Source organism: Rattus rattus, chromosome 2, assembly GCF_011064425.1.
Source record: "Rattus rattus isolate New Zealand chromosome 2, Rrattus_CSIRO_v1, whole genome shotgun sequence".
NCBI classification, from domain to species: domain Eukaryota; kingdom Metazoa; phylum Chordata; class Mammalia; order Rodentia; family Muridae; genus Rattus; species Rattus rattus.
The window spans coordinates 143,952,458-143,964,577 of record NC_046155.1 but is presented as its reverse complement, the minus strand read 5'-3'; the positions used below and the strand labels follow the sequence as shown (position 1 = coordinate 143,964,577).

Sequence of the window (12,120 nt, the reverse complement as noted above, 5' to 3'; positions counted from 1 at the left end):
CCCAGCCAGCCTCATCACCTTGAAACTCCTGTTATGCTGACTTGGCCTGAGCTGCACCACTGCCCACATGCAGCTTCCACTTGCTTGCTACCAGCCCATGAACCTGCCACCCTTAGATCCACACTTCCCTACTCTGTGCTATCTCTTCTTTAGAAGCTGTGAATGCCTAAGCAACAGGGAGATCCTTTCTTCAGGATCCAAGGCAAAGCTTCCAGGTTCTTATTAATGTCTGCTTCAGACAGGGTCACTTGCTAACCTGGAGTCCTTCATACACATTTGTGATGAACTGTTAACAGCAGCTAGACTGGACAAGGGGAGCAAATGGAGGGGCATCTCTCCTTGGGGAGGAGGCTCAACAGAGAAAGACAAAACTCCATGGCAGAAAACAATTTCTCTCAAGCAAATTATTTCCAAGTTAAGCACCAAGAGGACCAAGTAAAACTCTTTGACAAACAAAACAGGCAGTTCCATGATTTCAAACACAGTTTTCAGTCCATGATTTCAAACACTATCATCAGTCCAAGAACAAAAATGAAACAAAAGCCAAAAAGACATGACAATACCACAGAAAACAAATTAGACAAATAAGACCAAGACAAGGCATCCTATAAGCTATTTCCACAGATGCCTGATACCTTCAGTACCTGGCCCAAACTGCAGCTTCTGGGATGAGGCAGACCACCTGATCGCACATCCCAACGGGATTCTAGAGCATCCTCTAGATTTCTTTCTCCTCCTAGAGCATCCTCTAGGGCCTGTGGCCTGTGACAACTAGCATGTTTGCCTGTCACAGCCGTAAGCCCTTCACGGGACCCACAGCAGCCACTGAGGGGACTCTAACTCCTCTCCAGGGGGAACTCAAACCCCCCTCTGAAGGGACTCAAACCTTTCAGACAGCAGACACGAACAATGCAAGACAACATGAAACAAAGACAAGACAACATGACACAAAGACAAAACAGAAAGTAACACAGAACACAAAACACAGATTTGCTCGAGCTTACCTCCAATCTCCTCACCAATTGTGGTTTGGGGAGAGTGCAGTTCCCAACCAATGCACCAAAATGTTGTAAGTCCCCATAATGCCCTTACCTCAGGAGGGCAACCCACAGAGCACAGATTGACAAAGTGATGGCTGCAATAGCATGAGGGTATACGGATTTTTAACCCACATAGGTGGAGTTGCTCATTCACACAGGGAGAGGCAACCTCAAACCCAAAAAGCACACAACTTTTATTCATTACAGAGGGCAGACTTCAGCAGCAGGGTTAGCTGGCCCATAAAATAATCACTAACTCTGGACTATCTTTTTGTATCAATTGTTCCCTCCTGGGGGAACTATGGACAAATGTTTCCTACAAAGCATAAGAATTTCTTTAAATCTTTTTTCTTAACCCTATTCTTCATGTCCTGAGTGACTCTCTGAGTCTGGTCACAAAAGGTGACTGTAGAATGCATGCCCCATCACTCACCACTGAGATCTGCATCGTCTGGGGAGAAACACACACCAAGCCTCTGATTCAAGGTCGGGCAGTCCATAGTTGCCAGAAGCAGGGCAGCAAAGGCTCCGCGGGGAAGCAAAGGCTCTGACAAAGAAGGAAGACAGGCCTGTCTATTCACAGGGGATGGCATTCTTCTCCAGGAGACCTCCAAACAGCCCCACATTAGGCGCCATTGTCAGCGACAATGCTGAGGGTACCTGGAAGAGAATGCACGACAACAAACATGAAGAAGGATGCCAATACAAGAGTCTGATCAAGACAACAATTTTATTTTTTCCCAAGGCTGAATTTATACCATAACAGGGGTAACAGAGAGAGGGGACAAGTGGAAAACATTTACGCAGGCCAAGGACACAATATTCGTGTGGTCAGCTGATGTCAACAGGATGTTGGTTTTTCAGAAAGGTTACAGGTCATCACATTGGGTACCTTGACGTCAGATGTATTTCTCAGCAAGTTCAGAACTTTATTATATCGTTGTCCATCCTGACCACCAGATTTGTATTAGTCTTCTGTAACTGGCTCGGGATTTTCCATGAACCCAGTCCTACTTATACTAACATCAGTAATGGAGGGTTTCAAGGGCATCACTCCCAATGGAACCTCTTTTTTTTTTTTCAGAGCTGGGGACTGAACCCAGGGCCTTGCGCTTCCTAGGCAAGTGCTCTACCACTGAGCTAAATCCCCAACCCGTCCCAATGGAATCTCAACAAATTCGATTTGGTTTCATAATAGAATAAAAGAGTCCATCTGAGAAAACCACATTTTTGGAGGTACACACATGGATTTCTAAGTCCACCTATGTCGAAATTCTGTACATTTATTTTCATTCATTTTTTATAAAAATATCCCCAAACTTGTGTGCTTCAGATGGCAGTATAAGCCAAACATATGGTAGTTTAATTCTTGTTGAAAAGGAACTTCCTCATAGTTCTGGAAGCTGCACGTCTCACAACATGGTGTTTTGTTCTGATCACCGTCGGCTTTTCTTTTTGGCCTGCACATGGCAGGCTTCTTACTCCCTTTATAAGTCATCTTCCCTTTGCATCTCTGATTAATGTCTTCTGAAGATACCAGTGAAAATGATTAATGGCCCAAGTACTTTGTAGAGTAAACATACACTGTGAAGTAATGAGGACTGGGACTTTTGAGGTTTGTCAGAAGGTACTTCCTACACATGTCCCAATTGTGGCATTGCCTTTACAGAAGTCTTGTCAACCAAACAGGGGTTCAATGATAGTGAACATATCTCTAGTCTACATTTCCTGCAGTGCATAATTGTGGAATTACAATGACTACAATTGTATGTGAAAATTATTGTTTGGAGGTTAAAACCAGATTCATCTCATCAACTTGAATGATTGAGTCTACTGATTGAAGCTGACAAAGTAGCTCTCCAGATGCAATAAAAGATATTTTACTTGTGTCTCAAGAAGAATAATTAAAGGATATGGGAAAATTGGTCAGTGAATTCTTTCAAACTAAGACAAGTCTAATGCTTAGTACAGCACTTTAATGATTGATGATTTAGGAAATTAGGTTATCTAATGTTAAATAGTGAAATTGGGTTTAGAATTAATATTTGATTTGCTCATATTTGGATGATTCAAAAATGCCACAAATCTGATATAGGAATTGAGAAGACAAGTATTATGTTTACATACTTTTTCTTTTCAAAATTGTTTCCAGTCATATCCGTTTCATTTTCCTCTATAATAAGGTAGGGAAGCAGGTTGGTAATTAATTCGGTATCCCCAATTAGTGACCTGGTTTCCAGAGGTACATGGCTTACTAAATATGCATCACACTAGTATAAGAAAGATAATACCCCAAAATATTAGTTGTTTTCAAATGCAAAAAAATATGCCACATATAATTACTATGATAATTAAAATACACAAGATTTATGAAGTTCGATCAAGTAATTTGACAGAACATTATAATTACTGATTTTATGCATGCATGCATGCATGTATGAATTTATGTATGTATGTATATATGTATGTATGTATGTATGTATGTATGTACATACGTATGTACTGTTCCTACCATCTACCCTATATGACAAATAGTATGTATATTTGGAAGATATTAAATCCATGTGTGGTCTCATCCAAGAAGAAACTTCCTGGAAAAGCAGAAATAATAATTGTCCTCATAGATTTTGGTCTTAAATTATATTCCATCATCTCTGATGTGTCTCTGCTAAAGCTTTGGCTCGTCAGTTTCCTTATTCCTTTGATATTAGCAGAGCTTCTTTATTTTTTAGGGTTTTAATAACATAATTTTATGTTCATATACTGTTTAACCTCTGCCAAATTCTGTTTCATTATAGGAAATCTAAGAACAGATCATCTCTTTTAGGTGAGAACTTCAGTTCTAGTGCAGAGAAATATGTCTCCACTGAGTCTGGAGTGCAGGACTATGAGGTCATATGGCAACAGTAGTGTATTCTTACAGAGGACTTAATCTTTAGTGTATAGATACCCATTTTCGTGTAGTGAGTGGTGACATGCTTAAATTTGAGTCAAAATTTCCTATTATGAGGCTGCTAAGAGTATCGGATTAAATACAAACTGGTGAGTATTTGATTTCATTTTATCTATGAAAACTCCTGATACCCTTATATTGCTAGTATCCAAATCTCACTCTGGAGCAGAGGAGGAATGAAGGTAAATGCTGATGCATTTAAATTATGGCTAAAACATAAATCCATAATTCTTTACTTTCTTTGCTTATAACCATGTCCATATTCATTGTTAATTATCTGATCTGACACTCATTTTCTTCTACTCTGAGTTTAACCTCATCTATCACTACCTAATCAGGTCTGGGTAAGGCTAAATATCTGATTCATTCTGGCAAAGTCATACCTTATCTGCACAGCTATGAAATGACACAATCTGTTCCTAGCAGAGAGTGTTGGCAGAGCCATAGAGAGAGTTGAAATTCCCCTTCCAGGAGAGACGATTCAAAAAAAAAAAAAAAGAAAAGTGTCATGAACCTAAAGTAATCAAACATAGGTTGAGAAATACTGTCAGACTTTTTTATTGTATATTTTCTTTATTTACATTTCAAATGAAATCCCCTTTCCCAGGTATCACTCCAGAAACCCCCTATCTATTGCCCCCTACTCCTGCCTCTTTGAAGATGCCTCTCCAACCTCTAATCCAATTATGCCTCCCATCATTGACATTCCCTAAAATAGGGCCTCGAGCCTTCACAGGACCAAGGGCCTCTTCTCCCATTGATGCACAAAAAGGCCCTCCTCTGTTAGATAAGTGGCTGCACTCAGGGGTCTTTCCATGTGTACTCTTTGGTTGATGATTTAGTACCTCGTAGCTCTGGCGGTTCTGGATGGTTGATATTGTTCTTCTTCCTATGGAGTGGCAAGCCCATTCTGCTCCTTCAGTTCTTTCTCTGACTCTTAATTGACTACCCTGTTCTCAGTCCAATGGTTGGCTGGGAAAAATCTGCCTCTATTCATCAGGCTCTGTCAGAGACTCTCAGGAGACAGCTATATCTGGCTCCTGTCAGCGAGCACTTCTTGGCATTTGCAATAATGTCTAGGTTTGATGATTGTAATTGGGATGGATCCCCATGTGGTGTAGTCTCTGCTCCACAATTTGACTTCATATTTCTTCCTGTCGAGCATTATGTTCCCCCTTCTATGAAGGATTGGATAAGGCACAGTTAGGTCACCCTTCTTCTTTAGTTTTATATGGTCTGTGAATTGTATCTTGGTTTTTCTGGTTTATTTGCCTAAGTACTTCATGAAACCATTGTTTATAATAAGCTGAGTAGTACTCCAATATGTAAGTGTACCACATTTTCTGTAGCCACTCCTCTGTTCAAGGACATTTTGTTTCTTTCTAGCTTCTGGCTATTATAAATAAGGCTGATATGAACATAGTGGAGAATGTGTTCTTGTTATATATTGGAACATCTTTTGGGTATATGCCCACGAGTGGTATAGCTATGTCTCCAGGTAGTACTATGTCCAATTTTCTGAGGAACCACCAGATTGATTTCCACAGTGTTTATACCAACTTGAACTCCCACCAGCAATGGTGGAGTGTTCCTATTTCTCCACATCCTCATCAGCATATACTGTGACCTGAGATTTTGATCTTAGCCATCCTGACTGGTGTGTGTAGGAATCTCAGGGTTGTTTTGATTTGCATTTCCCTGATGACAAAGAATATTGTAAATTTCTGTAGGTGTTTCAAGGCCATTCCAAATTCTTCAGTTAAGCATTCTTGGTTTAGACCTGTACTCCATTTTAATAGAGTTATTTGATTCTCTAGAGTCTAACTTCTGGAGTTCTTTGTACATATTGGATATTAGCCCTCCAACAGGGGTAGGATTGGTAAAGAACTTTTCCCAGTTTATTAGTTACCTCTCTGTCCTATTGACCAAGTTCTTTTCCTTACAGAATATTTGCAATTTTATGAGGTCACATTTGTTGATTCTTGATCTTAGAGCATAAGCTATTGGTGTAATGTTCAGAAAATTTTTCCCTGTGCCCAAGTGTTTGAGGGTCTTCCTCACTTCTTTTTCTATCATTTTCAGTGTATCTGATTTTAAGTGGAGGTCCTTCATCCAACTAAGACTTGAGCTTTATAAAAGGAGATAAAAATGGATTGATTTGAATTCTTCTATATGCTGACCTCCAGTTAAACTAACACCGTTTGTTGAAAATTCTGTCATTTTTCCACTGGATGATTTTAGCTCCTTGTCAAAGATAAAGTAACAATAATTGTGTGGCTTCATTTCTCCATCTTCAATTCTACTCCATTTATCTACCTGCCTGACTTTGTTCTAATAAAATTCAGTTTTATCATGATTGCTCTGTAGTAGAGTTTGAGTTCAGGTATGTTGATTCCTCCAGACGGTCATTTATTGTTGAGAATTTTTCCTTATCCTGGTTTTGGTATTCCAAATGAATTTGAAAATTGATTTGCCTTTGAAGAATTGAGCTGGAATTTTCATGGGGATTGCCTTGAATGTGTAGATTCTTTTGTGAAGTTAGCCATTTGTACTATATTATTTCTGCCAATCCATGAGCATGGCAGATCTTTCCTTCTTCTGAGATCATCAATTTCTTTTTTCGTAGACTTAATGTTCTTGTCATACAGATTTTCATTTGATTGGTTACAGTCACACCAAGGTATTTTATATTATTTGTGACTATTGAAAAGGGTGTTATTGTCCTAATTTCTTTTTCTGCCCATTTATCCTTTGAGTAGAGGAAGGGTACTCATTTGTTTGACTGAAACTTATATTGAGCCCTTTTGTTGAAGTTGTTTACCATGTTTGGAATTCTGTAGTAGAATTTATGCTGTCACTAAAATATACCATCATATCATCTGCAAATTGTTATATTTTGACTGCTTCCTTTCCAATTTATACTACTTTGACCTCTTTTTGTTTTCCTATTATTCTAGCTAGGACCATGAGTACTTTTTTTAAAAGATAGGAATAGATTGTGCAGTCTTGTGTATTCCCTGAATTTATTGAGATTGCTTCAAGTTTCCCTCCATTAATTTTTATGAAGGGTCCAGTCAGAAGGTTCACCTGTTATAAGCACAGACTACTCTTCTAGAGTTCCTGAATTTAATGCCTAGGCACCAGATGAGGGCTCACAACCATCTGTAATGAAATTTCATGCCCTCTTCTTGCACCCACAGAGCACTATACACATAAAATAATAACATCAGATTTTAACCATAGAGAATTTTCTTAGTCCTTTTCTTATCTACTCTGCCCTACTCTAAGGTAGCACTATTGAACTGTTGAACACCTTTTCCAGGTGTTAATGTAATTTTTGTGGTTCTGTAGTTATCATCTTAGATATATTTGGTCTACTCCATTGAATTTTTATATTTTAGAATTTAGGATTATGATAAAGGGAACTTTACAATACCTAATGTAAACATGACTACTTTCCCATTTTTTTCACTGAAGTTAATGACATGACTATCTTCAATCCCAAGATCATCTCCCAGAATAAATCAACTTTTCAGAATGTCTGATGCCACAGTCTTTCCACAAAAAATATTCTCTTATAATATTTGTGAGAAACTATCAGTGTTAAGCAGTGATTCTCAGTACATTTCCAACACTTTCTTAGAGATTCATTGGCAGCACTACAATCCCTTAATGTTTTGTGACATATTCTGAAGCTAGGCAAAATCTTTACCTTTTCTCATGAGGTTTAATCCAGTAATATGCAATTATTTCTTGATGAGACTTATAATGGACATGTTATTTTCTTTCATGATTTGGAAGGAACTGTATTTGAGGACCAAATCCAGTTCATCTGGCTCTAATGTTTTCCCCAGGAAGTCACATTTCTCCTTTCTGGTTCCCTTTTTATCCTGAAAGAAGAAGAAACAGAAATGAAGGTGATAAACCAAGAGCTCTGAGATAACAGATGAAAGAAGAAATCTGTAAATGGGGAATGAGTAAAAGGATGTGAAGAAAGGGCACCAATAAACGAGAGAGCATGAATGGGGTGTAGGCAAGAAAAAGCAATGGAATAAAGGCAGAGAGCACACACACAATATCTTTATATTGAGAAAGGACAGTATGAAGTTTCTTTTTAGGGAGGAGAAAACATTAGAGAGAAGTTCTCATGGAACCAATGTTAAACTTAAATTTGCTTGGTAAAGGATAATGACATTGATTTCAGATACCTGTGCCTCCATCTCCATAGTGCTATGATAAAATGCTTGTGCTGATACACTCACTAAGTATACTGAGATTTTTATAACACAGGACCTCAATATGGAGTTTTGTCTTATGCAGTAGAAGTTGCTATGGAGACCAGTATACCTCAAGCTCACAAAGATCTGTGATCCTTCTTCTGGCTTTTTCCTTTCAAGTCCTGGCATTGAAAGTATGTACAACTATACCTAACATGAACTGGGATGTTTTTGAACCTTACAGAAATACTGTTAGACAATGATAAAAGCAAGAGGAGGAACCTATGCAAAGACCTCAACATAATTTAATGTTTAGGCTAGATAATACTGTTTGCTTAGCCTAAGTGTAAACAATACAGCTTTAAAACAATTTCATAAAATGTTGTCAAAATTAATTTCTTGGGGTAATTCAGAGATTTTGTTTTGAGTAAGTATCTCAGGTTGCAGTTCAGGTGGGCATCAAATTTAACATTTTTCTGTCTCACATCCCCAATTTTCTCCATAATATGTGTGTACTACTACAGTTAGTTTAATCGTAAGAGATAGTAATTACAAGGCAAAATATAAGAACATCCAAAATTGTGCTTTGAACGGAGCCCTGAAGTTTTATTGGCTTAAAACTTGTTTTTACATATTTACCACAGCTCCACTTATTATTTCATACAAAAAAAAACAATCATGACAATAACTGAAAAGAACATTAAATCGTGAGAAAGAAGGCTAATGGAAATGTGCACTAGTGTGCAGCAGACAGCTGGGTAGTGATCCTTCCTGGAGAAAACTTAATTTCATGATGACTAAGTAAAAGATTCTACATATGGAAAAAGAGTGCAATGAAAAGTTTTTTTACATGTAAATTTTCTGTTTCCTGAGAGAGAACACTAAGAGGCCAAACTATTTTGGGATAATTTCATGTTTTGTTTTTGTTTGGTTACACTTTAATTTTATCAATAATTATTTTCTTCAGTCCTTTGAGTAAAGCAGATAGGCTGACAGCAGTCCTTCACCTTTCCCTCTGGTCTTCTAGATCCCATGCACAAGTCTCATAATTAGTTGTGCAGCAAAAAAAAAGTGGCAACACTTCCCTTCTCTAGTGGATCCAAAGGCCATTCCCTTCTAAAATTGCTCCCTTTACTCATTGCATTAGTGCAGCCCCAAAATTCAGCACTCTCTGGGAACTAGTGGACCACTCTGGCCAGGGAAACAGGAAGGCTATCTTCACATAAATCTTTACATCTCCCAATATGTCTCAAGTCCAATCACCCAGATACCTACTTATCTTGGCAGCAAAACAGCAAACTTTGGTGGGTGTATTGCTTTGCCCCAGCCCCCAACTTCAGAATGCCCTCCCGAGATAGCTACAGCCCATCAGGACAAGGGAAGCAATTAGGTTACAACTTCATATCTTCATTCCCCTACATTCTTCAAATCCAATCTGTGAGTCTCATCCCTACCTTTTATGAAATCTCCTTCTGTGGCCTCTCCTCACTCTCTGACCCCATTTACAGAAGATTGACTAAGTAGATCCTGGTGGAATGATTTGCTTTGATCCCTCTTTGTAGTCCCTCTATTGAGTCCAGTCCATATCCATTCCTAAGTCTCAGGTCCCACGACTCATAAACACATCTTATCTGGTATTGTAATTTAGTTTCGACAGGATATATAAATCTACCTCATTCTCTTAATAAGCAGAGTGAAACAGAAACCAGTAAACAAAATTCCCATCTAATAAAGACTAAACCAGCTCAGCAGTTAGATTGACTATCTTCCTAATCTACAATGCCTGTCTTAGTCAGGGTATCTATTCCTGCAGAAACATCATGAACAAGAAGTAAACTGGAGAGGAAAGGGATTATTCAGCTTACAATTCATCACCAAAGGAAGTCAGAGGCCATTGAGGGGTGTTACTTACAGGCTTATTTCCACTGGCTTGCTCAACTTGCTTTCTTATAGAAACCAAGACTACCAACCCAGGGATGGTACCACCCACAAGGGTCCTTAACCCTTAGATCACTAATTGACAAATGCCTTACAGTTGGATCTCATGGAGGCACTTCCTCAACGGAGGTTCCGTTGTTTCAAGTTGACTTACAACACCACCCAGTATAATGCCTGAATGCCAGTGAAAAACAATCAATAACAACCAGGACAATATATATCCACTAGAGCCCAGCAATTAATACATAGCTGGTTCTGAATTTTTCACCATAGCTGAGGCACAAGCAAAAATTCTTCAAACACGTTGTAAATATGGTAGTGGTCTTTTTTTTTTTTTTTGCTTTTTTTTTTTTTTACTTTTTATCCATCTTTATTAAGTGGGGTACTTCTTATTTACATTTCAAATGTTATTCCCATTCATGGTTTCCCTGCCAACATCCCCCTAGCCCCTCCCACTCCCCATCTACTTGGGAATTCCCCTACCAACCCTCCCCCCATTGCTGCTCTCTCGAAAAGAATTTCATTCACTGGGGGTCCAGCCTTGGCAAGACCAAGGGCTTCCTCTTCCATTGGTGCCCTTACTAGGCTATTCATTGCTACCTATGCAATTGGAGCCCATGGTCAGTCCATGTATAATCTTTAGGTAGTAGCTGAGTCCCTGGAATCTCTGGTTGGAAAGCATTGTTGTTCATATGTGGTCTTAAGCGCCTTTAACTCTTTCAATCCTTTCTCTGAATCTTTCAACATGGGTCCCATTCTCAGTTCAGTGGTTTGCTGCTGGCATTCTCCTATGTATTTGCCATATTATGGCTATGTTTCTCAGGAGAGATCTACATCTGGTCCTGTCAGCCTACACTTCTTTGCTTCATCCACCTTATCGAGTTTGGTGACTGTATATGTATGGGCCACATGTGGGACAGGTTCTGAATGGGCGGTCCTTCATTCTCTGTTCAAAATTTTGCCTCCCTATTCCCTCCCAAGGGCATTCTTGCTCCCGTTTTAAAGAAGGAGTGAAGAATCTGCATTTTTGTCATCCTTCTTGAGTTTCATGTGTTCTGTGCATTTAGGGTAATTCGAGCATTTGGGCTAATATCCACTTATCAATGAGTGCATGCCATGTGTGTTTTTCTATGATTGGGTTACCTCACTCAAGATGATATTTTCCAGTTCCATCCATTTGCCTATGAATTTCATAAAGTCATTGAGGTTGATAGCTGAGTAGTATTCCATTGTGTAGACGTACCACAATTTCTGTATCCACTCCTCTGTTGAAGGGCATCTGGGTTCTTTCCAGCTTCCGGCTATTATAAATAAGGCTGCTATGAACATAGTGGAGCATGTGTCTTTGTTATATGTTGGAGCACATTTTGGGTATATGCTCAAGAGAAGTACAGCTGAGTCTTCAGGTAGTGCCGTGTCCAATTTTCTGAGAAACCTCCAGACTGATTTCCAGAATGTTTGTAGAGTCTGCAATCCCACTAACAATGGAGGAGTGTTCCTCTTTCTCCACATCCTGGACAGCATCTGCTGTCACCTGAGTTTTTGATCTTAGCCATTCTCACTAGTGTGAGGTGGAATCTCTGGGTTGTTTTGATTTCCATTTCCCAAATGACTATTTCTTTAGGTGCTTCTCAGTCATTCGGCATTCCTCAGCTCTGAATTTTTTGTTTAGCTGAACCCCACATTTTAATAGGGTTATTTGACTCCCTGCAGTGTAGTTTCATGAGTTCTTTGTACATTTTTTATATAAACCCACTATGAGTTGTAGGATTGGTAAAGATCTTTGCCCAATCTGTTGGTTGCTGTTTTGTTCTAACAAAAGTATCCTTTGTCTTACAGAAGCTTTGTAATTTTATGAGATCCCATTTGCCCATTCTTGATCTTAGAGCATAAGCCATTGGTGTTTTGTTCAGGAAATTTTCTCCAGTGAGCATGTGTTCAATATTCTTCCCCACTTTTTCTTTTATTGGTT

The 12,120-nt window shown here is 38.9% G+C and overlaps 1 protein-coding gene across 1 annotated transcript in view; it reads right to left on the bottom strand.

The window, feature by feature from the left end:
• The window catches only part of LOC116893273 (alcohol sulfotransferase A-like), a 129,448-nt gene that overhangs the window by 5,192 nt on the left and 112,136 nt on the right, over window positions 1-12,120 (bottom strand). The window contains 1 exon segment of the mRNA XM_032895120.1: window positions 7,706-7,874. Within this exon segment, the coding sequence (XP_032751011.1) occupies window positions 7,706-7,874 (169 nt within the window).